The sequence below is a fragment of the Microcebus murinus genome, chromosome 32 (genome assembly GCF_040939455.1).
Source record: "Microcebus murinus isolate Inina chromosome 32, M.murinus_Inina_mat1.0, whole genome shotgun sequence".
NCBI lineage: Eukaryota > Metazoa > Chordata > Mammalia > Primates > Cheirogaleidae > Microcebus > Microcebus murinus.
The window spans coordinates 2,915,672-2,940,787 of record NC_134135.1 but is presented as its reverse complement, the minus strand read 5'-3'; the positions used below and the strand labels follow the sequence as shown (position 1 = coordinate 2,940,787).

Sequence of the window (25,116 nt, the reverse complement as noted above, 5' to 3'; positions counted from 1 at the left end):
CCTCCCAGAGAGGTAGGGTTACAGGCGTGAGCCACCGCACCTGGCCTTGAGTGGAGGACCTTCTTAAGGGAAGAGGTTTAGCAAACTTATCTCTGAGTCTACAATCTCTAGGTCTCTGGGCCAAGCCCACTGGAGGCCTTGGTTAATGTGAGAGGGATATATATGAGCAAATATAGGAGTAAGATCTAGAAGATCCCATAACCTGCTTCTTCTGGGATGGATTCTTCCATGAGCTGAAGGGGTGGATCAGTGAGTCTAATATTTCTGTCTTACAAAATGAAGTCAAGAGGTGCTATAGCATTCCTCAAAAGGGTAAACATGACCTGGGAATTCCAATGCCATGTATATGCCCAAGAGATATAAAAAATATATTCATGCAGAAACTTGCACACGGATGTTCACAGCAGCATTATTAATAATAGCCAATGTGTGGAAACAACTGAAATGCCCATCAGTAGGTGGACGGATAGATAAAATGTGCTATCTCCATACCATAAAATATTATCCAGCCACAAAAAAGGAGTGAAGTACTGCCACATGCTATGACATGGATGAACTTCGAAGACTCTACATTAAATGAAAGAAGCCAGCCACAAAGGACCATATGTTGCATGATTCCATTTCTATGAAATGTCTAGAATAGGGAAATCTACATAGATGATAAGTACATTAGTGATCGCCTAGGCCTGGGGGTGGGGGGTGATGCCTAAGGCGTGCATAGTTTCCCCTTGGGCTAATGAAAATGTTCTAAAATTGATCTACCATTGATGGTTGCACAACTCTATGCAATTGAAAACCATTGAATTATAAACTTTAAGTGGGTGAATTGTGTGATATATGAATTCAATCTCAATAAAGCTGTTAAAAAAAGAAGAGATATACTCTCTTTAGTGTTGAAATAAGAAATCATGATTAGAAAATTATCCAATAAAAGAACTAACATAGGATGAGGAAGAGAGGGTAGGGTGAGGTGTATATGAATTAACTAGTAATCTATAAGAGAAAAACATCTATAAAGAATGCATAATGCTGATACATCAGAAGATAATTATTATTTAGGAATATCAAGGCAAATAAGAGAAGAAACAGCTAAGAATGTTAAAAGGCTTTGCCAATTAGGAACAGGATTTGAGGTGGAATAGGCTGAATTGTTTTTATTATAATCCCTTGTGTACCATCCGATTCTTTTCCTTTTCTAAAAAAACATGGACATATATTGATTTGATTAGGAAATATATTTTAATTTAAAATAAAATATAGTAGGTTCCCCTACCTGCTAATTAACTTACTTTATGGTTCTCAACCAGAGGTGATTTTTGTCTCTCAAGGGACAAATATCTGGCGACATTTTTGGTTGTCCCAAATGCTATTTTGGGGGTGCAATTTGGAGGCTGCTATTGGCATCTAATGGATAGAGGCCAGGGATGCTGATCAATGTTCTACAATGCACAGGACAGTCCCCACAGTAAAGAATGACCCAGTCTAAATGTCAAAAATGTCAAGGTTGAGAAACCTGGCTTTTAAAACATTATCTTCATAGCTGTTTCCACCAATGCAGTTGTAACAGCAAATGCTCTGGAATCTCATGCCCTGACTTAGCTTTCCACCAACATCACTTACTTCTCAGCCTCAGTTTTCACATCTTTAGAATGGGGGCTGATAACACAAACTGCTTCTTTGGAAGACTGATCCAATGCCTGCAAGCCACCATGAGTCTGTAATACGGAATGTTCAATTTATACTGGTCATCATTATTTTTGACTGTATCCGTCTCCCTGGTAAAAGGGCAGAAGATGAAGAACTATTTCTCAAATATAGAGAATAGTTAAGTGCTCCCTCAGTTGGGGGCTGTGTTTTTGTTTTGTTTGTTTGTTTGTTGCTTCTTAACCAGGAGTGTTGGAATGCATCTGGAAACTCCCTTCCCCCATGAAACAGGGTGAGAAGTAAGTGAACTGACATAAAGAAATTCCAGTGGAAATGTGAGGTGCTGGGCACTAAAAGCGTAGGTCCTTGTAAGGGAAGAGACCAGCAGGAGCAAACATTCGGTAAATAGATGTAGAGGAACACAGGTTATTTCTATCTTCTGCCAGCCCCCAGGACAGAGCAGTGAAGCTGTGTAGGGCTAAATGACTGTTAAGTTCACCTATTGCTGGCCACCCTTCACCCCCACAACCATACACATCTCAGAGTTTGCTCACCTATAAAATATGGGAACATTGTGCCCACACTGCAAGGATTCTGTACGAATTCCATGAGATAAGAAGCATGCGAACTGCCTGCAATCAGTCATGGCTATCTCTTAGTGTTTGATAACATTTGCATGAGGACCCAGTCCTGAGAAAACTGCTTACCTAGAACCATGTGCAAAGACCTTTCTCTCATCAATGCTCTCATTTAATTGGAGGTAGTTTATGTCTTCTTTATAAGCAAGAGCAACTGAGTTTAGAAGAGAAGTGTTTCCGTTGTGCGCATACTTCTGTAAGAAAAGAAGAAGAAGAAGTGTTGTGCCCAAGGTGACACAGTGGCTAAGGGCCGCCTCTGAGATTCAGACTCACACAAGATCAAACTTTCTGACTCTCCTCTCAGATTTGCCCCTCAAGTTGTCCTACCCTGTGCCCACTGGCTAGTTCTAGATCCAACTCATCCATGCTTCTCAAAACTGCTACCTAGCCCCCCAACCCAATCCCAGATGGGTTTCTTTAGGAATTATTCCCACTCAAGCTTTTCACATTCTGTTCTCCTCCACAGCCCCATTCCCATCTTGGTAGACTCTAACTCTACCTCTTCTTCCCCATCAGGTTTGAATTAGGGGTGAATAGGGAAGTAAGAAGGAAAAAAAATTTGTTGGTGAAAGTCAAAAGTCAAAAGGCTTGCTATCCTGGTAAATTTAATATCGTTTATTTAGGGGGGAACCTTTGCCCTCGCTGCTTGGAGGAGGAGCGGAGGGAAGACCCTGGGAAGCTGAGCTTCCCCTTGGACGGTGGGAGTGGGAGCATTCCTGGGGTCCTTTTGAAAAGGCCCTCCCCTCATTTCCGGCCGCCGCTGCCAGCCTTGGCTGGGCGCCTGGATCCTGTTGCTATGACGACAGGAAGAGGCGGTGGCGGCGGCAAGCGATGCTGAAGAGAGATGGAGGCTAGTGGGGGTGGGGGTGGCGGCTTTGAAATGGGGTTGGGGGTAGGGATCCGGGCCGGGGATGCGGGTGGGGGAGGGGGCAGGGGTATCCTTTATTGCTAACCTCCTTAACGCATCCGGGCCTGACCCCCGCTCTCATTATTTTTCTCTGGCTGCCTTTTGGTGCCTGCTCAGCCTCTATGTCTGTCTCTGGCTCTCTGGATCTCTCTCTCTTCCTGTCTCCATCTCTCTCGCTCTATCTCTCTCTTTGGGTCTCTTTCTCTTCTTCTGCACCTGCCTTTCCAGGTACTTTCTGCCATCCAGACCCTTCGATCCTAAATTTCTCGCATTTACTCTCTTGTTTCCTCTCTCTCTGTCTGCATTTTTTCTCCCTCTAAAGCATTCTTCTCTCTACCAAGACCTTGCCCCCATCCCCAATTTCTCTCCCTCCCCCTCTCTCTTTCCCTGCCCCCCTCCCCCATCCTCGCAGTCTCTTTCTGTCTGTCTCTCCCCATCTGTCTCTCCTCCTCCCTCTCTGGATGACTCTCTCCCTCGCTCTTCTTCCCTTCTGTTACCCAGATCCTGACCCCCCCATCTTCTCCTGTACCCCAAGCCTCCCCCACCCCATCCCCCACCTCACCCCCTGTCTCTTGGTTTCTCTTTGGGTCTCTGTCTCTGTCCCCTTCTTTCTCTGGATATTTCTCTGTGTGTGTGTGTCTCTCCAACTTCCTTCTGCTCCCAGTCGCTGCCTCCCCCAATTTTCTCCCTCCCCCATTTCTGTTTCGCGGTCTCTGGGTCTCTCTCTCTCTCCGTTTCTCCTTGTCTCTCTCTCTGTCTCTCTCCCTCCCTCTCTGGATCGCTCTCTTTCCCCAGCTTCCTTCTGCCACCCAGACCCTGCCCCCCCACCGCCTCCCTTCCCCCCATCCCTCTCCTCTCGGTGGCTCCCCCATCCCTCAGCAGCTCCCCTCCCCCTCCCTGCTCCCTCCCTCTCGTCCTCCAGCTCCGCACTTTACCCAGCGACACGAGAACCAAATTGTCTCCTCACCTTTTTTCCCCATATCCCGACCCTCACTCCCTTGGGGCCCAAGCTCAGAGCTGCCCCTCAGCTGCAACCTGCCCCCAACGCCCCGTTCCCCATTCGCCTCCTCACCTCCGTCCCCCAACCAGGTCGGACGCCTGGGTCCCTCACTGCTGGGGGAGGGGGACGCAGCGAGAATTGGGAGCCCAAAGGGTTTTTCTGGGGGGGGTGCCGGCCGGGGGGGTTCGACGTCCCCTCCCCAGTGCATCGGAGAGTTGACCTATCGTCAACAGAGGTGAGACAGATCTTTTTATTAATCGGAGGTGGGTGGATGAGGAATTAAGGTTCTGTGACCGCCCCCCCCCCAATTCTGGAGAAAAGAGCTGGTCCCCTTCAGAAGGAGAAAGGATGGTGACCCCCATATCCGGAAGCTTTAGAATTGGGGGTCCTCTGCTCTCTCCTCCTTTGCAGCCTCTGACAGATGGATTGAATGAAGAGTCCCTAAAACCAAACAGATTGTCCCCCCAAATTGACAAAATGAAAAGATCTTCAATTTTTTTTTTTTTTTTTTGGTGGAGAATTTCCCTCCTTTCCCTCCTCATCCCTTCCCCTCTAGTCTTGTTAGGGGCCCAGGGTCATGGGCTGGCCGGTGGAAGCAGAAATCTGTTAAGACGGTGGAAGTGGCAGTGCTGGTGGTGAGGGGCACAGATGCGGGGACAGGAGGCTGAGAGAGCAGGAGAGGAAACCCCGCGTCTGGAGAGAAATGAGAGGAAGGGGCCCATGCTGAGGAGAGGGCGGCTGGGGGGTGCCAGTGTCCGTGGCTGCGCTGGGGAACAGTGGCCCCAGGAAGGGCTGTGTGTGGGCAGGCAGGAGTTGAGGTGGGGGAGGGAACACAATGTGTGGGGCACCAGGCCCAGTTGCCATGGAGACACCCCCCATAGACAACCTTTTCCAACAGCCCCTCCTGGGAGCAGACCCAGTCTGGGGCCAGCTGATGGAGGGGGGTGGAGACAGGGAAGAAACTAGGAGGCCAAGGTCACCCTGTACTGGGACCTAGGGTTTTTTCTGTTTTTGTTTTTCCCTTCCCCTCCTCTGAGGTTTCTGGGGAACTGTAGGGGATTTGGGGGAAGAAGTCTGGGGAAGCGGTGGAAGCGAGGAAGGAGTACATGCCCAGGAGTAGAGTTGGGGTAAGGTGGAAATGGCAGGGCTGGGGGCACAGGGGTGGGAATAACGTGGAAGCAGGAAATGAATGGACCATGGGAGGGTGCAGAGTGGCAAAGTATTCCTAATTGAGAAGAGAGTTGTAGTCTCGTGGATCCCATTTTTCTGAGAAGTGTAGTCTGTTGAGATCTTTTAAAATTCGAGAGAGGATGGGATTACAGGGTTACAGCGTGTGTTCCTGCACAGGTAGAAAGTGGGGGGGGGCAGAGGGTGTGTTCCCGAGAAGGGAGGTTGGTGGGGACCTGCAGAGGGGCTTTTCTGGGTAGAGGAGAAGCTGGGAGCTGTAGCAGGAGGAGGACGTGGGCAGAAGTCAAGGGGATCCTTTCTGATGGAAGAGAAGTTGGGGAGGGTGGTTTCTTGTAAGTTGAAGAGAGAGTGGGGCTGGCAGTGAGTTGGGGAGACCTAAAGTCGGGGGGCTCCTGGGTGCTGAAGATTGTGTGTGCTGAGGGAGGGGATCTGGAGGCAGGAGGAGATGGTGGCAGGGCAGAGGAAGGGGGGAATGAATACTGGGCAGACTGGGGGTGCAATGCACTCCCCGCAATGGGAGCACAGGCCAGAGAACAGGACATTTCGGAGTGGAGAGACATTTGGGGTCTAGAGGAAAATCTTGTGAGTAGAAAATGCTGTGGAGCTCAGGAAGGAAATTTTTCTTAATGGAGGAGAAAACGATGGTTATGATGAGTCTAAGTTGTAAGGGGGGGGGGCAGATCCGGAAGACTTTTTTAAGCAAGGGAGAAAGGGGGGGTTTCCTTGAGTCAAAGACATAGTAGGGGTGGCGAGTGAGTGGTCGGTGGGGAGACAGTGGAGGCTGCGAGAGGGAGGGTGGTGGAGACACGGGGGCATCTTCCAGGCCACTGGGGCTGCGCGAGCTGCACAGTAGGACACCCCCAGCCCCAGCCTTTAAAAACTTAGAAGCTCAGGCCACATCCCAGAGCACGTACGTCGGAATCTCCCGGGTGGGACTCACGCATCAGAACTGGTAAATGTCCTCTGGTGATTTCGAGGTGTGTCGGGGGCTGCAAGCCCCTGGCCTGACACCCAGGGGCCTGGGCCGAGCGAGGAAGGGGGTTTGCACGCGGGGCCCAGGAGGTGGTCTGGTTAGTCCCAGTTGCGCGAGGAGGGAGGGTCAGCTCCTTTCCTTTCTTTTCTTTTTTTTATAAGGCTGAGGAGGAATTGAGAGATTTATTTTTCTTAAAAGGAGGAGATTGTAGGAGACAACTTAGAGTCACTGAATGACAAAACAGACGGGAGGGGCTGGTGGAGTTCATTTCCACATACGTGGTGGCATGGTGGGGGCTTCGTAAGCTGTGGAGAGACTCGGAAAAGTTGGGGAGGCGACGGGGAAGGGCTCCTCTCAGCAGAGGTCCCAGCAGGTGCAGACGCGGGACGCTCAGCGGCAGAGTGGAGGGACGCGTCTGGGGAGAGAGTGGGGACCCGCGCAGGGCTGCAGGGCGTGGGGACCGCGACGGGGCTCTCGGGCGGGCGGCGGGGGCGGGAAGGGCGGCTTCCCCGGCGGGCGCGGGCCGGGAGCGCGGGGGGCGGCGGAGCCGGGGAGCGTGCGCCGTGCTCGTGCGTTGGGGGTTCTCCGAGCGGGCTTAGCGCGACGACTGTGTCGCGCGGAAGGCAGTACTAGAGGGAGCTTTGCCGAGGAGGGAGGCGGCGGGGACCGGCGTGGAAGGAGTTCCTGCCACCGAGGCATAGTTTCTGCGAGTGGGGCGGGGGCGGGCACTGGGGAGGTCCCTGCGCCTTGCGCTCTAACCGCGCTCTCGCTCCTGCCTCGCCAGCCGCCGACCATGGCCGCACTCTGACCCCGTCCCTCCGCAGCCTCGCGCCGCCGCCGACCCCTCCCCAGCCCCGCGGGCCCCGGCCCCCGCTTCCGCCTGCGCTGTGACCCCCCCCAGCCGCCGGCACGGCCCCGCCCCCGCTGCCCCGGTGGTGGCCCGCGGCCCCCCGGCTGCCGGTGGTCAAACTGGAGTCGCTGAAGCGCTGGAACGAGGAGAGGGGCCTGTGGTGCGAGAAGGGCGTGCAGGTGCTGCTGACCACGGTGGGCGCCTTCGCCGCCTTCGGCCTCATGACGATCGCCATCAGCACCGACTACTGGCTCTACACGCGCGCCTTCATCTGCAACACCACCAACCTCACGGCCGGCGACGACGGGCCCCCCCACCGCGGGGGCGGCGGCTCCTCCGAGAAGAAGGACCCCGGCGGCCTCACGCACTCGGGCCTCTGGAGGATCTGCTGCCTGGAAGGTAGGGTGCGGGCAGGAGGCCCCCGCCGCGCGTCCCTCCAGAAGACGCGGAGCCTGGTCCTGCATCTCCCGGCCCCGGGGCCTCCGCCGGTGTCCCCTGCTCCGTCCCACGCAGACCCCAGCCGCGCTCCCTGCCTTCAACTCCTGGCCGCGTCCTGGGCCACTGCTGGGGGACGCCCCCTCCTCTCTGCACCCTCTGTCCCTCGTCTCATCTTCCCGCACCCACGTCTCCCAGCGCCCCTCTTCCCTCCGTCCAGGCCGGCCCCCCTTCCCCTCTGCCCTCTGCCCTTTCCCCCCTCTCGGGGCTGTCTGGACCCGCTCCTCCTCCCACCCGCCCCTCATCTCATCTCATCTCCGCGGCGCCCGCCCTCCCCACGTGCTCCCGGCCTGGGGGTGTCCCTGCCGTCCTCGGTCCTGCGTCTCCTCCGCCCCCTCTTTGGCTGCGCTCTCCTCGGCAACTTCGTGTCTTCCCTCACACAACTCATGACCGCTCCTTTCCCCCCTCGTTGCTTTTCCTCCGTGGATGTTGTCTGTCCCCATCAGCTCCCCCCACTTAGGACGTTCTCCCGCCTCCGCCATCCTGGCCCTTTCCCTCCTCTCTCCTCCAGACGGGTCCACTCGGTCCCCCCTCGACTCCACTCGTGCTTCCTGCTTCTCACGCGTCCACGCCTCCTTGCTCGCCGCGAAAGCTCCTCTCTCCTGGCCCCGCTGCGTCTTACCATCTCCATCTTTGCTCTTCCCCTCCGTCCTGTTTCCCCTCTGTCCCAGCTGGACCCCTCTGGGTCCCTCCCCCCCCCCCCCCGCGTCTCTGAGACTCCTGCCCTCTCCGCTCCTTCACTCTCCTTCACTCGCTCGCCCACTCCCAGCCAGTGCTTCTTCCCCGCGGGGCTCAGAGGCCGGGCTGGGAAGCAGGAGTCCTGGGCGCATCTGTGCCCCGTGTGACCGCTACTTCTCCGTTCCAGCCGCACAGCCCCCGCCTGCGACATGAAGGAGCGGGACTCACAGTCCCGATGTTCTCCCGCCCCCGCACCAAAAGATTGGACTCTCTTCACCTCTTTTTCATTCCCCTCTTTTCCTCCTGTCCCTTCCTCTCTGTTTTGCTGAGCACGCACCACAAGCCAGGAACATTGTCTCCTTTAGTCCTATGAGGTGGGCACCACCTTCCTGCTGGGGATGAGGAAACCGAGGCTCAGAGAGGTTAAGCCTCTTGCCCAAGGTTGCCCAGCTGGGAAAAGGGGCAGAGCCAAGAGGCGAACTCATATCTGATGGATGGGATTTGCAGATGCCCCCTGTCTGGCGTGTGGAGTGTTTCAAACTGAAACCAAAAATCTGAATCCATTGCCATCATTTAAAAACAGGGAGACGTCACATTGTAGATCTGATTTCCGGCTTCTTTGGAGCTGTCAGAGATCTGACAACGCCGGCCTGCCTTGCACCCTGACCACGGGGCTCTGCGTCTTCAGAGCAGGCGTGGGTGGGGGCTCCATTTCTCTGCAGTCCCCTCCGCTCCCTATTGTCTCACATCCCCCCCTCCCCGCCACCTCTCTCTTGATGTTGCTTTCTTCCTCTTGTGGATGTTTGAGCTCATGTCCAGTCACTGGTCTGACCAAGCACCAGGCACAGAGCCAAGTGTGGGGGCTCCCATCATGAACCCCTTAGGACAGTGTATGGCATTCAGTCATGCAACAACCAATTTTGACTGAGTTTGTACTGAGTGGCAGGCATTGTTCTGGGTTCAGTGGGGGGAAAAACAACCAGGTGAATATCCCTGTCTTTATCTATCTTCTATTCTAGAGGGAAAGACAGATAATAATGGAGATAAATAAATAAAACAGAGTGATAGAACTGAGCACTAAGGAGGAAAAGAAGTAGGGGAGGGGAGGGCAAGTGTCAGGGGCACATGTGGGAAGTAGATAAGGAAGCTAGGAAAAGCTTCATTGAGCAGGCGACATTTGAAAGGACATCTAAAAGGAGTGGAGACACGTAGATATCTGGAGGAAAGTACTTTGGGCTGTGGAAGCGCAGGTGCAAAGGACCTCAGTAGGAGTGTGCCTGTGTGTTTGACCACAAGTGGGAGGGCAGCGTGGCCAGGGCAGAGTGGGTGATGGGGAGAGGGGGAACATCATGGGAGGTTCAGTCAAACAGGTAACACGGTCCCAATCTCACAAGTTCTTGTATATCCTAGAAAGGACTTTGCTTTACACTTTGAGATGGGAGCCATTGAAGGTTCTTGAGCAGAGGAGTAGTATGAGCTGATTTAAATTTTAATACAACGGCTGTGTTGGGAAATGACTGAGGGGAAGGCAAATGAGACAACAGGAGGTGGTTGGCCTAGGGTGGGAGCAACAGAGTTTGGGAAGTGGTTTGAATTCATAGTATATTCTGGAGCCAGTGTGGGCAGGAATTGCTGATGGAGCAGTTGTAGGATAGGAGAGCCAGAAGACTCAGGGATGTCTTCAAAGGAGGATTTCTCAACCCCAGCACTGCTGACATTTTGGGATGGATGATTCTGGGTGGCGGGGCCTGTCCTGTGCATTGTAGGATGTTGGGCAGCGTCCTTGGGCTGTACCCACTAGATGCCAGCAGCAACCTTCCCAGTTGTGGCAACCAAAATTGTAAACCGTCTCTGAGCATTGCCAACTGTGCCCTGGGGGATAAAATTCCCCTAGTCGAGAATCACCACTCTAAGGCCTTGGCCTGAGCCCCTGAGCAGGGGGTAGCCATGCATAAGATGGAAAAGGGAGTATTTTATTTTATTTATTTTATAATGGATTTTATTTTTATCAGGTAACACTTCGTTTCATAAAATAGAATAAGTGTTCCCCTACTTTATTCCTTTTATTTTCTTTTTTTTTTTGAGACAGAGTCTCACTCAGTCACCCTGGGCAGAGTGTCATGGCGTTAGCCTAGCTCACAGCAACCTCAAACTCCTGGGCTCAAGCGATCCTCCTGCCTCTGCCTCCCAAGTTGCTGGGACTACAGGCGCTCACCATCATGGCCAGCTAATTTTTTGTTTCTAGTTTTAGTTGCCTGGCTAATTTTTTTCTATTTTTAGTAGACGGGGTATCCCTCTTGCTCAGGCTTGTCTCAAACTCCTGACCTCAAGTGATCCTCCTATCTTGGCCACCCAGAGTTCTAGGATGACAGGCATGAGCCACAGCGCCCAGGCCCTTTTATTTTCTCTTAATCAGGTTTATAATTAAAGGAGATATATCATGGGCTCAGTTTTAGACATGTTAAACTTAAGATGCCTGAAAGATAACACGAGGACAAGAGTCAGCAGAGTGAAGGGCCTATAAAGTTGCATGTCGGTAAGTATTTTAGGCTTCGTGGAGCATACAGTCTCTGTCACAACTACTCAGAAAAGCAATCAGAGACAATACCTAAGTGAGTGAGCATGGCTGTGTTTTAATTAAACTTCGCTTATAAATTTCATGTAATTTTCACATGCCATGAGATCGTCCTCGTCTTTGATATTTTCTCAGTCATTTAAAACATGTCGCACTCATTCTTAGCTGGATCTGGCCGGTGGGCTGTAGTTTGCTGACCCCTGATCTAGGTTGTTAGAGAGATGATGTTTGAGGTTAAGGCTCTGGGAAGAGTGGGACTGGAAATATAAATTTGAGGGTCATCAGCGTATGAATGGATGCAGTCACTTAGAGGAGAGGAGACAGAAACAAATCAAAAAAGTAGTTGCAGGGTTGAAGCCAGAGCCAGCCCCCTATTGAAACAAGAGGCCACCAAAGGGAGTTGAGAAAGCTACAGGTTTGGGGAAACTGGGTAAGTGGGTGTCCTGGAAGCCAAAGGAAGTCAGTGTTTCCAGGAGGGGAGGAAGGAAGGCTGACTTTATTGTTCCTATAATTGTCATTCATTTGTCACTGAATACTCACAATAACCCTGCAAAGTAGGTACTATGATTACCCCCATCTTCTAGAAGAGGAAGCTAAAGCTCAGTGAAATGAAGTAACTCACCCAAGGTGACATAGCTAACACGCAGTAGGGTCTGGATTTGAATGCAGGTCTGTTTTGTTTCCCCCAGAGAACAAAGCGACAAACCCACCCACTTTCAGCCCATCTGGGTTCCAGAAATATAGAAACTGGAGCCCCTGAGCCATGGCCTCCTGAAGTCACTGTGCCCCTGGGAATTCTTGGGCTCAATCTCCAGCTTCCTTTGGGGCATCTCTCTGAGAAATGCAGAGAATGTAATGGTTGAGATGCAAACTGAGAACAAGACTGACTTGGTGTAGCTCCTGCCTGTCACGTCCCACAGGGTGACCTCCAGCCATATTTTTAACATCTCTGTCCCTCATTTCCACCATCGGAAAATGAAGGTCACAATAGCCCCTAACTCCTAGGGTCAGGGAGGGATTTGATGGGTTCATATGTGCAAAGTCTTTTTTTTTTCCATCTATGATTGTAAATTAATGGCAGAAAATGTGCAAAGTCTTTAAAAGGATTGCAGGCATAGAGTAAGGGCTAGATTATGTACTTTAGATTTTGTTGTTATTGCTGCTTGTGCTGCTGTGTTCTTCTTATTTTTAGGAATGCGGGTGACCAAGCCCTGAGTCCTTCCTCCCTGATAACCAGAAGTCCCAGCCCCTAGTCCAGCACGGCCCAACAGAAATATAACATGAGCCACATAAGACAATGAACATTTTTGTAGTAGCTGCATTAAAATAGATAAAAAAGAAACAGGTGAACTTGACCATATATTTTCTTTAACCCAGCACAGCCAAAATATTATCATTTGAGTGTGTAATCAATATAAAACATTGTTAATGAAATATCATACATTCTCTGTCACTCTCTCTTTTTTTCTTTCCATTCTGAGTCTGAAATCTAGTACATACTTTACCCTCAAGGTACATCTCAGTTGCCACATTACAAGTGCTCCAGAGCCACTCGGGGCTGGTGGCATCCACATGGGACAGCCCAGCTTAAGGCCCCTCCTAAGGGATTTGAGCTGCACGCCCAGGTCCTCTGTCAGGACTCAAGAACCTGGACCCGCAGCCCTGTTTATTAGCGCTGACTATGTAAAGCCCCTGTGCTAAGCGCTCTCCCTGCCTTATTACCTCATTGAATCCTCACAATTGTGCCAGGGGGAAGGTATTATTAGCAGGAAGCTGATGGCCAGAAAGGGGAAGTGACTCAGCCTGGGCCACCCAGCATGTGAGGGGCAGAGCAGGGTGGATCCCAGTTCTCACATGTCCTTGCCGAAACAAAGCTGAGGGGGGCGGGGTAAGGACAGCACCATCCTTGCACGGAAAAAGCTCCTAGCTCAATCGGTGCAGGCGTAGGACGCAACTACCCTGTATTCTGTGCTTCACTTTCATTGAAATCTCACTGAAATCATACAAAGTTATTTTCCCAATGAGGAAGCAGAGGCCCATGGACAGTCGGGTTCCAAAAACCACACAGCTGGGAAGTGGCAGCATCAGGGTGAAAAGTCCAGAGAGTTTGATTATGGGGCCCAGGCTCAAATAACCACCATAGCCACCACACTCTACTGTCTTGAATATGCAGAGCTCCCAAACTGAGCTGTGCTCGAACCTCCTCCCCATGACTTAATCTCTAGATGGGCAACTTCTTCAACTCTCTGTGCCTCAGTTTCCTCATTTGTAAAGGCAGTTTATCCATTCAACTGTCTACCTTCCAGGGTTTGGCCTAAGGATTGAGTGAGTTAATTAACTACCCATCAAATGCTTAGAGAAGTGCCTGGTGCATGGTTAGCTCTCAGTGAGTGCTAGTTATCATTCTTACTGTCACCACTAATCTGCTGAGAGATCCTGCGTGCCATGTGGTTTGCATGCTCAATCTCATTTAATTATCACTAATGTTTCAAGAGGAGTACTATGATCCCGTTGAAGAAAAGAGGGAACTTGAGTCCACAATCTTACCTACCACACACCATGATGGAAGTGCTCATGGGTAAGAGTTTGCACTTGGGAATTGTATGCTCATTCATTCATTCTTTTTAAAAACTGTGGTAAATTACACATAACACAAACTTACCATCTTTTTTTTTTTTTGAGACAGAGTCTCGCTTTGTTGCCCAGGCTAGAGTGAGTGCCCTGGCGTCAGCCTAGCTTACAGCAACCTCAATCTCCTGGGCTCAAGCAATCCTGCTGCCTCAGCCTCCCGAGTAGCTGGGACTACAGGCATGCGCCACCATGCCCGGCTAATTTTTTCTCTATATATTAGTTAGCCAATTAATTTCTTTCTATTTATAGTAGAGATGGGGTCTCGCTCTTGCTTAGGCTGGTTTTGAATCCCTGACCTTGAGCAATTCGCCTGCCTTGGCCTCCCAGAGAGCTAGGATTACAGGCGTGAGCCACCGCACCTGGCCACAAATTTACCAACTTAATCATTTTTAAGTATGCACTTCAGTAGTGTTAAGTGTACTCACATTGTTGTGCAGCCAATCTCCAAAATTCTTTTTATCTTGCAACACTGAAATTCTGTACCAATAAACAACCCTGCATTACCTACCCTCACCTTCATCCCTTGCAACTACCATTCTACTTTCTGTGAATTTGATTACTCTCTGTTAATTTGGTTATTTTAGGTATCTCATATAAGTGGAATCATAAAGCGTTTGTCTTTTTGTTACCAGCTTATTTGACTTAGTATAATGTCTGCAAGTATAATGTCTACGCTACAGCACATGTCATAAATGTCTACGCTACAGCACATGTCATAATTCCCTTCCTTTTAAAGGCTGAATAATATTCCATTGTATGTACAGACCATATTTTGTTTATCCATTTATCTGTCAACGGGCATTTGGGTGTTTTCACTTTTTGTCTATTGTGAATAATGCTACTATGAACACAGGTGTACAAATATCTATTTGAGTCCCTGCTTTCAGTTCTTTTGGGTATATCCCCAGTAGTGGGATTGCTAGATCATATGGTAGTTCTATTTTTAATTTTTTGAGGTACCTCCATACTGTTTTCCATAGCTGCTGCACCGTTCCTGCCAACAGTGCACAGGGTTCCAATTTTTCCACATCCTTGCCAACACTCGTTATTTTATTTTCTGGTTTTTTTTTTTATAGTAGCCATCCTAATGGGTATAAGACGGTATCCCATTGTGCTTTTGATTGCACTTCCCTAATGATTAGTGATGTTTAGCATCTTTTCGTGTGCTTGTTGGCCCATTGAGCTATTCTTTCATTAAAAATACTTGGTAAGCACTTGTTCTAGATGCTGGTAACACAGTGGCAAACAGCCCAGATGCTTACATTTACGATGTGTGTTTGACTTCTGCTTTCATCATCCATCAGCTGTGATTTGATGAAACTTTTCTGTGCCTTGGTTTCCACATCTGGGCAATGGGTACGATATAAACTGCTATCAACTGAGCACTTAATTGTGTTCCAGGCAAAATGCTAAATCTCTTTACCTGGATCCAAGCCTCACAATAACCCTGTGAGGTAGGTCCTATTATCTGTTTCCTATAGGTGAGGGAACTGAAGCAAGTTGGCCTACATAATGCCAACAAGGACACAGAATAAGGAAGTGGTGGAGACACTCTGAAATCTAACATTTGGCCACCAGACAACACCAACAACATTATGTTTCATGGGACTCTTGGGAGCACTGAATGAGTTAATCCACTTAGGAAGCACATAACACACGTTAGATCTTGGTTCTATTACTCACTGTCTTATGGACATTCTTCCCAATTCTTTTCTTTATCCCCATTTTTTCCCCTGCTTTCCTTTGCCCATCATGGTCTGCCTCTAACCTCCCTTTCTGCTATGCTTATATTCATTCATTATTTCATTCATTCATTCAACACCCATTTCTTGAGGCCTCCTGTGTGCCAAGCCTCCTACCAGGCAATGCTAGGGACAGTGAGGGATGGGACCCCCTTGCCCTACCCCTCTCCAGGAATTCCCTGCTTGCCGAGGACAAAGAAGATCATAAATCAACATGATGCATGTCCTAGAGAGCACCCCAGAACAGGAAACTGACCCAACTCTGGTGGGAAGAGTGAGCATGTGTGTGTGTGTATCTAGGGAAACTTCCACACAAAGGTGTCCCCTGAGCTGCCCGCTGCAGGGTAAGTATCACATCAGCAAAGAATGTGAATGGAATGTTCCACAGCATGGGCAAAGCCCTGGAGATTGGGGGAAGCTTGGAGAGTTGAGAAAACTAAACATTTCATACTTACATTTATATTTATTTTCTCCAGCTATGTGCTAGAGGTAGTAAAACAGAAACTGGTCCCAAAGATGAGAAGATAGGTGAAGACCAACACCTTAGGAGGGGATTTTGGGATGGAGGTAGGGGCTGAGACTGCATGACCCTAGAGACGTACTCCAGGCCTTGAAACGTCTCTCTTTGCTTCAGCCACTCCATGTCTTTCCAGAGGTTTCTACATTCCGTGCAGAAAGACACTAGGAATCCCACTCTAGACACAGGACTGAAGAGACTACAACTCCCATGACCCACTGGGGCTGCTCGCCTCTCAATTGGATTCAAGACTTCACAGCGCCTCATGGGAAATGTAGTCCTCATCGCCCTCCGCAGGCCTTTCCCGTTTACCAACGCACTTTAACACTTCCCAACAAGTTCAGAGTCTGAAAGGCGCCTTGAGGTTGTTGAAGCCAACACCCCTTTCTTATAGAGGGGAAGCCTAAGCCCAAAGTGGCTGAGTAAGTTAGCCTAGGTTACAGGGTAAAGGTCCTTGTGACCTTGTGGTGGGTGCTGGAAAGATACTAGCTCCCCTCTCTTTTCCTTTTATTTTTGAAACAGGTGGGGAAACTGAGACCAGAGAGGTTGAAAGTTTGTCCCAAATCACGAGACAGGCTCAGCAACCAGGACATCTTGCCTCTCAATAAGCCCAGAGAGAATTGGTCTGGGGAAGGGGAGGTCTTCTCTCACTGGGGGTTGCCCCGCCCCCAACTCTGAAGTCCCCACCCCCACAACCCCATTCCCCTCCTCCAGGATTGAAAAGAGGTGTCTGCGTGAAGATCAATCACTTCCCGGAGGACACGGACTACGACCATGACAGCGCGGAGTATCTACTCCGTACGTGAGGGTCAGGACAGGACGGGGTGGCGGGCGGGGCGGGAGAAAGGCCTGGGACCCCGCACTTGGATCGACACGCAGAGGTTAGCTTCCCAGCCAGCCCAGTCCAGATGCTGAGATCCTGCTTCCCTATTGGCCCAGTGGTCTCTCTCCCGCCCCCTCCTCTCACCTTGGGGCGGGCCAAGGGGGCTCCTCGGTGCTGATTGGCCGCCTTGCTCTCCTTGGCATTCGCGGCAACTGTGCGTTGTGACTGGTTATAGATTCCGGGGCTGGGATTGGCCACTGCTTCCTGGGGCTGTGGGGCAATGTGCAGCGGGGACTGGCCACTCTCTAGAGCTGGCTGGGAAAGCCTGTGTTGCGATTGGTGGCTACCCTGAGAACGCGGCAAATCCCGAATGATGATTGGCTGCGGCCTCAGCCAGGCTCAGAAATCGCAAAATCTGGTTGCCTGGGGTTTTAGGGGTGGGTGGAAAGGACGGGAGAGACAGAGAGAGAGAGAATGAAAAAGGGAGAGAGAAGGAAGGAGGAAAAGAGGGTAGAGAGGGAGAGCAAGCCAGAAAGACAGATGAAGCCAGGAATAGAGGGCAGGGGGAAAGAGCAGACCAGAGGGAGGGAGGGGGGAAGAAAGAAGAGAAGCCCAGAAATGTAGATGAAGCCAGGCAGGAATTGGGGGGGGGAGAAAGAAGAGAGAGAAGAGAAGCCCAGAGGATAAATGAAGCCGGGCAGAAAAGAGGGGAGGGGGAGGGATATGGGGTGGGGGCAGAGAGACCCAGAGAGAGGTGAAGTGAGGCAGAAAAGGTGGAGAGAGGTATTAAGGGATCTGATAGAAAGAGGACTCTGGAGAAAGAAATTCTCAGCAGAGAGGAAGGGAAGGGTGAGAAAGAAAAAGAAAGGGAGGATCCATAGAAAAGTTGAGAGAAAAATAGAGGGGGAGAGTGATTTAGAGAAATAAAGAGGGGGAAACGTGCCAGGAGAGAGAAAGCCCGAGGAAGAAAGAAAAGGACAAAGAAAAAGGAGACATGGGGAATAAAACCGAAAACTAGAGAAATTTTAAAAAGCGAAGGGAATGGGGCAAAAAATTTAAAACAACCAGAACACAGGCTGATGGGGAGAATTAGAGAACTGGCAGAAAAGATGCGAGACGAGAGCAGGCAGGAGGCGCCGCGGGGCGGGCGGGACGCGGCGGGGCGGGGGGCGCAGGGCGGGGGGCGCAGGGCCGCGTCTGACCGCCTCGCTCCCTCGCTCGTCCCCTTTTCGTTCCCTGCCCCTCCGCAGGAGTTGTCCGCGCCTCCAGCATCTTCCCCATCCTGAGCGCCATCCTGCTGCTGCTCGGGGGCGTGTGCGTGGCGGCCTCGCGCGTCTACAAGTCCAAGAGGAACATCATCCTGGGCGCAGGGATCCTGTTCGTGGCAGCAGGTGAGAGGCAGCGGGAGGGGGCGGCGAGTGTGTGCGTGTGTCTGCAGAGCGACCCTGCCCAGCGCCCCCGGGGGGCCCGGAGCCTTCCCGGCTCTTCCCAGGCTCCCTAGGCCACCCGCTGGGTAAGTAGGTGTAGTCTCGGCGCCGTCTTCCCAGGGTGAGCCCGCGCACACAGGTGTCTGGCGCTCGCTCAACCTGGGAAGCGGCGCGCTCAGGTTCTGACGCCCGCCGTGCGGAGACGGAAAGGGAGGAGCTTGGGGGAGGGGGTGGGACCTTGAGGCTCGGGGGCGGGGCCAGAAGACGGAGAAAGATTTGCAAGCCGAGGGGGAGGAGCCTGCTGCAAGGGGCGGGGCCTCATAGACGGTGGGGATCCAAGAAGGGGCGGGGCCAGGAAGGCTGAGCAGGCCTGTGCTCCTCGCTAGCTAAGAAGGGGTGATGCCTGGAAAAGTCAGAAGGGGAGAGGTTATGTCGTGCAGGGCACAGAGAGTCAACTGGCTGATTCGAGAGACGGACCAAGGCCAAACCTCCAGAGCTAGGACCTAGACTAGCAGAGACAGGACTGAAGACTCAGGAGGCAGGGGGCCCAGACCAACTCAAGAGGCATGTCTTTGAGGGGGAGGACCGCCTTTCTACCCTAAATGCCTAGCGCGGGGAAATTCCAGGGGCACAACTCTTTTGAAGGGGTGACTACAGGGAAGAGTGAGGAGGAATTCGCGTATTTATAGAGCAGGCTGTGCTTTGGGCGGGTCTAGCTCCCCAGCTGCGGGGTGTGGAGGACCTGAAAGGCGGGCCTAGCTGGACCTGGGGTAGAGGCAGGAGGCTGGCCCAGACCTGCAGGAGGCAGGCCTTGCCAAACTGGAGGAGGGGCCTAGGACTGAGGGAGGGGACCTGATGTATTAAGGGCAAATTTTAGACCAGCAGGGGAGGACCTAGAATAGATGCCCAGGCTGGGATTGTATCATGAAGGGAGAGTTAGATCAGTAATGGGTAAGGCCTAGGGAGTTAGCAGGATTACATCGTTAACAGAGTTCAAAGGAGCAGAGGGGTAGGACCTGAGGAGAACCCAGAATCCAGATTCATAACGTTGAGGGTGGTTAGACTAACTAGGGTAGGGCCTGGAAACTCAGGCTGAAACCATCTCCTCAAGGGTAGATTTTGAACCAGTCAAGGCAGAGCCTGGACTAGCTGGGGTTAGGCCGTCTAGGAGTACGGCCTGGACAACTGGGGCAGCAGTTTAGACCAGCCGGGGTGGGCTTTAGACCAGCAGAAGCCAGGCCTTGGCTAGCTGGAGTTGGGCCTAGGCCATCTTGGGGTGGTCCTAGGCCCCTGGGGCAGGCTTTAGACCAGCAGAGGTGAGGCCTAGGCTGTCTGGGGGCAGGGCCTGGGCTATTCAGAGCCCTGTCTGGCCTGTTTGGGGCAGGGACTGGACCAACCGGCCATGGAGTTTAGACAATCTGAGGTGGGACTTGAGCCAGCCAAGGTCTAGACCATCCAGGATGGGGTCTGGACCATAGGAGTGGGGCCTAGACTAGCAGGCGGGGCTACTTGGGATGCGGGGCAGGCCACCCTTGGGCAAGGCCAGTAGCAGCTGGGAAAGTTTTGACCGTCTAGGACAGGGCTTGCTCTGGATGGTCCAGGCTGGTGTCTGGCCCATTTGGGCCACCTGGAGCTGGAGTTTAGACCAATGGGAAGTAGGCCCCAGACCACCTGAGGCAGTTTAGACCAGCCAGGGCTGGATTTAGGCCAGCAGAGGTGGGGCTTGGGCTGGTTAGCAGTGGAGGGGTGGGGAACTTGCGGCTTTGGGGCCACATGTGGCCTTCTGGATCCTAGAATGAGGCCTTTTGACTGAATCCACATTTTAGAGAACAAATCCTTTTAAAAGTGATTTGGATTCGGTTGAGGGGCTGCACTTGGGGATCTGGGGGGCTGCATGTGGCCTTGAGGCCCAAGGTTCCTCAGGCCATCTTGGGTGGAGCTTAGACCATCCAGGTGGGGCCCAGCCCATTCGGGCGGGGCCTGGAGCACCTAGGGATGGAGCTGCGACCCGGGGGCGGGCCGGGGCCTTGGGGACACACGGTGCGGGGCGGGGCGGGGCGGGCCGGGCCGGGGCCTTGGGGACACACGGTGCGGGCCGCGGGGCGGGGCCTTGGGGACACACGGTGCGGACCGCGGGGCGGGGCGGGGCCTTGGGGACACACGGTGCGGGCCGCGGGGCGGGCGGGGCGGGGCGGGGCCGGGCGTGGCCTCGAGGCTCCCGTCTGCCCATCCCGCCCAGGCCTGAGCAACATCATCGGCGTGATCGTGTACATCTCGGCCAACGCGGGCGAGCCGGGCCCGAAGCGGGACGAGGAGAAGAAAAGCCACTACTCGTACGGCTGGTCCTTCTACTTCGGCGGGCTGTCGTTCATCCTGGCCGAGGTGATCGGCGTGCTGGCCGTCAACATCTACATCGAGCGCAGCCGCGAGGCGCACTGCCAGTCCCGCTCGGACCTGCTCAAGGCCGGCGGGGGCGCGGGCGGCAGTGGCGGGAGCGGCCCCTCGGCCATCCTCCGTCTGCCCAGTTACCGCTTCCGCTACCGCCGCCGCTCCCGCTCTAGCTCCCGCTCCAGCGAGCCGTCGCCGTCGCGGGACGCGTCTCCCGGCGGCCCGGGCGGCCCGGGCTTCGCCTCCACGGACATCTCCATGTACACGCTCAGCCGCGACCCGTCCAAGGGCAGCGTGGCCGCGGGGCTGGCGGGCGCCGGCGGCGGCGTGGGGGCCTACGGCGGCGCGGCGGGCGGCGCGGGCGCGGGCGCGGAGCGGGACCGCGGGGCGGCGTCCGGCTTCCTCACGCTGCACAACGCCTTCCCCAAGGAGGCGGGCGGAGGCGTGACGGTCACGGTCACCGGGCCGCCCTCCGCGCCCGCGCCCGCGCCCCCCGCGCCCGCCGCGCCCACCCCCGGGACCCTGGCCAAGGAGGCCGCCGCCTCCAACACCAACACGCTCAACAGGAAAACCACGCCGGTGTAGGGGCGCGGCCGGGAGCCGAGGGGGGCGTGTGCGGGGCGCGTGCGCGGGCGCGCGTGCAACCAGGCTGCCGGGGTCGGGACGCCCCGCCCTCCCCGCGAGCGCGCCGGAGACTGCTTGGCCCTCCCCGCACCCCGTCCCCACCCCGGGCTTGGGGAGCGCCCCCACCCTCCGAAGCAGGGACCCCGAGCGAGGGGAAAGGGAAGGGAGGGGGCCTTTGAGAGGGAGCGTCGTGTTTTATTTTTCTGTGGGATTTAGGGGGAGGGGGGAGGGCCATGGTGTTTTTTGCAGTTTTGAGATGTTTTCTTTTTAATGTTTTGCTGTGTGCATGTGGGGGCGGGGCGGGGGAGGGGAGGGAGGGACTCCCAGCCCAGCCCAGCCCAGCCCAGCCCAACTCCTGGAGAGGGGCCCATAACACACGAATACGTAGTCACACCTACAGACTATATATAGGCTCCATATAAAGAGACAGAAGGATTTGGAGAAGGGATGCAGAAAGGCGAATAGAAATGGGATGGACGCGAGCCTTCATTCATTTTTTTTCATTCATTATTCCACAAGGGTTTATTAAGCACCTGCTGTGTGCCAGGTGCTGGTACGGAGAAAGGCCCTGGGGAAGGGGACATAAACAGAGGCACAGCAAGGGACTCATCCATTCATTACTGGCAATTTGTTTGTGTGCTTAAATGCTGGGCATGGTGTCCAAGGCTGAGCATACAGAAGGGAGGAAAACAGGGTCCCCGACTTCATCATAGAGTTTACATCTTGTGCACGAGACAGGCGTTAATCAGAGAATCATATACATAGACAATAAATTACAGTTAGGATATAGGAGAAACCTGAGATACTAGGAAACGGGCCATCAGGGGGGCTTAACCCAGTTTAGAGGACATGCTTTTAGCTGACACGGAAAGGATGACAGCCGGCAGGTGGAGCTGGGGACAGGGAAGCACACAGGCAATGCCGCATAGGCAAAGGCCCTGGGGGCAGGAAGAAGCTTCCAGAGAGGGCTGGACTGTCATGAGCCTGGTGTGGCTGCAACAAAATGCGGCTGGCGACACACACAGGGCCAGATTGCGACTTGTAGGTTAGGTCAGAAATTTGGATTTTATTCTGGAATGAGTTGAAGCAGGAGAGTAAGGTGAATGGTACTCAAAGGGAAGACAGGAACTCAGAGCCAAGAGTAAGAGGCAGAGGTGCACTGACATGCAGCATCAGACTCAGGTCCTGGCCTTTGAAACGCACGTGCTCACACAAATACCGAAGTACAGGTATGGTGTCTGGTGTACAGGAACAGCCTGGGAGTTAGAGATTCATGTCTCACTCACTCATTCATTCAGCCATTCACCCATGAACATCTTTGAGCATCTGCTAGCGTACCAGGCAATGTTAGGATCTGGGTCCCCAGAGGTGAAACAAACCATCACCCTGCACTCAAGGAGCTAATAGGCATCAAAAACTGCAATCCGGGCAGGACAGTCAGTCCCGTGACAGTGACCACAATGGGCACCATGGAACAGAGGACAGAGTGACCAACTGCTAGGAGTGGGCAATGCTCAGAGGAAGCCTCCTAGGGAACATGATGCCCAGTCTAGGTCTTAAAAGGATGAGTAGGTGTCTGCCAGGTGATGAAGAGGATGAGGAAGGCTTTCCAGGCAAAAGAACGACTTAGGCAAAAGCGTGGGGAAGGGAAGTGAAAGAGCGTGATGTGTTGGGGACGGCATTAATAGTTCTTGGATGCTGATGCACGGGGTGGGGTGGGAGGGGGGGCTGGAGAAGTAGCTACAAGCCAAGGCCTAAAGGTACCGGGTTTTGGACTTGATTCTAAGGGCAGCAGGGAAGGATGGCAGTTGAGCTGGGGCAACTGTCTCACTCAGCTGAGCTCGGCACAAGCCAGGAGAGTCTAGATGACTTTGATCCTGGAAGACTGGAGGTCAGGGGCCCTGAGGGGAGATGTAGGGGGAGTTTCAGAGAGGGATGCTGGAAAATGTAGGGAAAAAATCCAAGTGAGAGAGATGGAGGACTGAGAGTAGGGAGGATGAGACAGGAGGGCAATGCGAGTTAAAAGAGACAAATTTGATGGGGTATTTTCTTTGCTGGACAAGGAAGACAGAACTGGTTGGGGGAGAGTGGATTCTAGAGTCCAAAGGCCAAACGTAGACCAAGAGTGACAGAGGTGGGCAGGAGGAAGAGAGAGGTGGAGAGGAGAGGATGGCAGAAGACTCCAAAACTAGTTGAGTCACAAGGAGAGAAAAAGTCAAAGACACAGGACAGTGATCCAGAGAGGAGAAAAAAGGGGCAGGAGAGAGACAGACAAGATGCACAGATTGGAGGAGAGAAGTCTTAGAGATACCAAAAAACAACCCCCCCACAAAGATAGATAAACCACAGGGAGGGGTCTAAACCACAGAGAAAGATTCAGAGATATGCACAAAAAGAAAGGTGGAGACTTAGCAGTAAGTATAGCGTTCAGGAATGATCCATGTCTTGTTTGTTTTGTTTTTTTTTTTTTCAGTATTCAAGAAATATTTTTTGAGCACCAACCTGTTCTAGACCCAGTCTAGGCCCAAGGAATGTGGCGGTGAGCAGACGGACAAGGTCCCGCTCTCCTGGGACTCACAGGAGAGACAAACAATAAATAATGAGATCATTTCAGTGACTGAAAAGTGGTTTAAAAATTTAAGCAGAGTGTGGGAACAGAGTGACAGCAAGGGTGACTTTAGAGAAGGTGCTTCCAGAAGACCTCCCGGGAGAGGTCAGGGAGATTGTGAGAAGGAAAGGGAGGTGAGAAAATCTGGGGACAAGCATTCCGCCCACCAGAGGCAGCACAAAAGCCCGAGGAGTAACAGGTTTTGGAGGAGGCTGTGGGGTGAGCAAATGGGGTGTGAATGGGAAGCGCAGCGTGGGGCTGACCAGGCAGCCCTGAGAAGAAATCCAAATTTTATTCTAGATCCGAAGGGAAGTCCTCTAAAGGGTTTTTAGCCATGATCATGTTTTTATTTAAACAACGTAACAACAGAATCCCTTTGCTGTGCTGAGGATAGACTTCATGAGTCAGAAGTGGACACAAGGAGTTAGGGACTGTTGTCCAGTTGAGTCTGCGGGTGGCCTGGCCCAAGGGGGAGTTGCTGAGATGGAGGGGGTGGAAGGACAGGCATGGGGTTGTGGAGGTAGAGCCTGCAGTGGTGGTGAATTGGGTGTCATGGGGGAGGCGGTGAGAAACCAAAGTAAGAGGACGAGAAGAATTCTTCCAACTGGGCTTGTGCAACTTGGGACGGTGCTGCTGTGTATTATGGCCAGGAAGGGGAAACTGGGATAGGAAATGGGGTTTGGGTGAGGGTTCTCTTTTAGATGTGTTGAGTTGGAGATGCCTGTGGGAAATCTAAGTCGGGGTATCAAGTAGCCAGTTGGATACCTGAGACCAGAGCTTGCGGGAGAGGTCATGGCTAGAAATATAAGTTTTGGAAACGTCAGCATATAGGAGACATTTAAAGCCACAGGGCTGGGCGAGGTCACCTAGCAGGTGAGTGTGGACAGAGAGGTAACCCTGGCCACGGCCACCGGGGCACCTGCATGGGGGTGGTTGGAAAGGATGTAGCAAAGGGAGTTGAGGAGTGACAGAGAGGCAGGCCGAATGTAGGAGAGTCGGCAGAGGATAAGAGCGCAAAAGTGTTTCAAGAAAGGGTGGAGGCGGCCAGCCGAGCCGAATGAGAGGGAGCCTGAGAGCAGAGTGACCACTGGGTTTGATGACATGGACGTGGCTGATGGTCTTGACAAGAGGTCACTTCAGTGCAGTGGTGGGGATGGGAGCCCTACCGGAGTGAAGGGGAGAGAGAATGTGGGGGGAAGACGGAGGGAAAGGGAATCTGGGCAGTTTTAGGGGGGGGTGAAAGTGACACAGAAAGGAGAGAGAGGGAGGCATGCAGAAGGAAGGGAAAAATACGGCCTGCAGTTAGCTGCTATGGCAGGCAGGATCCAGAGAGATGGGGAGGCCTAGGAGGGGAGGACAGGTCAGGGGCAGGGAAGAGGTGATGCCCTGAGACAGGCGCTGGGGACCC

General features: G+C 53.0%; 1 protein-coding gene across 1 annotated transcript; it reads left to right on the top strand.

The window, feature by feature from the left end:
• Window positions 1-3,193: 3,193 nt before the first annotated feature.
• CACNG8 (calcium voltage-gated channel auxiliary subunit gamma 8) lies at window positions 3,194-21,372 on the top strand. Its single transcript, XM_012770846.3, has 6 exons — window positions 3,194-3,199; window positions 4,200-4,278; window positions 7,252-7,599; window positions 16,553-16,636; window positions 17,912-18,052; window positions 20,328-21,372. Exons 1-6 carry the CDS (start codon window positions 3,194-3,196, stop codon window positions 21,059-21,061), a joined length of 1,392 nt encoding a protein of 463 aa, XP_012626300.3. The 3' UTR covers window positions 21,062-21,372.
• The last annotated feature ends 3,744 nt before the right edge of the window (window positions 21,373-25,116 follow it).

Bases quoted from the DNA above. Each gene is read 5' to 3' on its own strand.
- CACNG8 (XM_012770846.3), top strand. The intron at 7,600-16,552 runs GTAGGGTGCGGG...CCCCTCCTCCAG, and splicing joins GAGGATCTGCTGCCTGGAAG to GATTGAAAAGAGGTGTCTGC. The intron at 16,637-17,911 runs GTACGTGAGGGT...GCCCCTCCGCAG, and splicing joins CAGCGCGGAGTATCTACTCC to GAGTTGTCCGCGCCTCCAGC.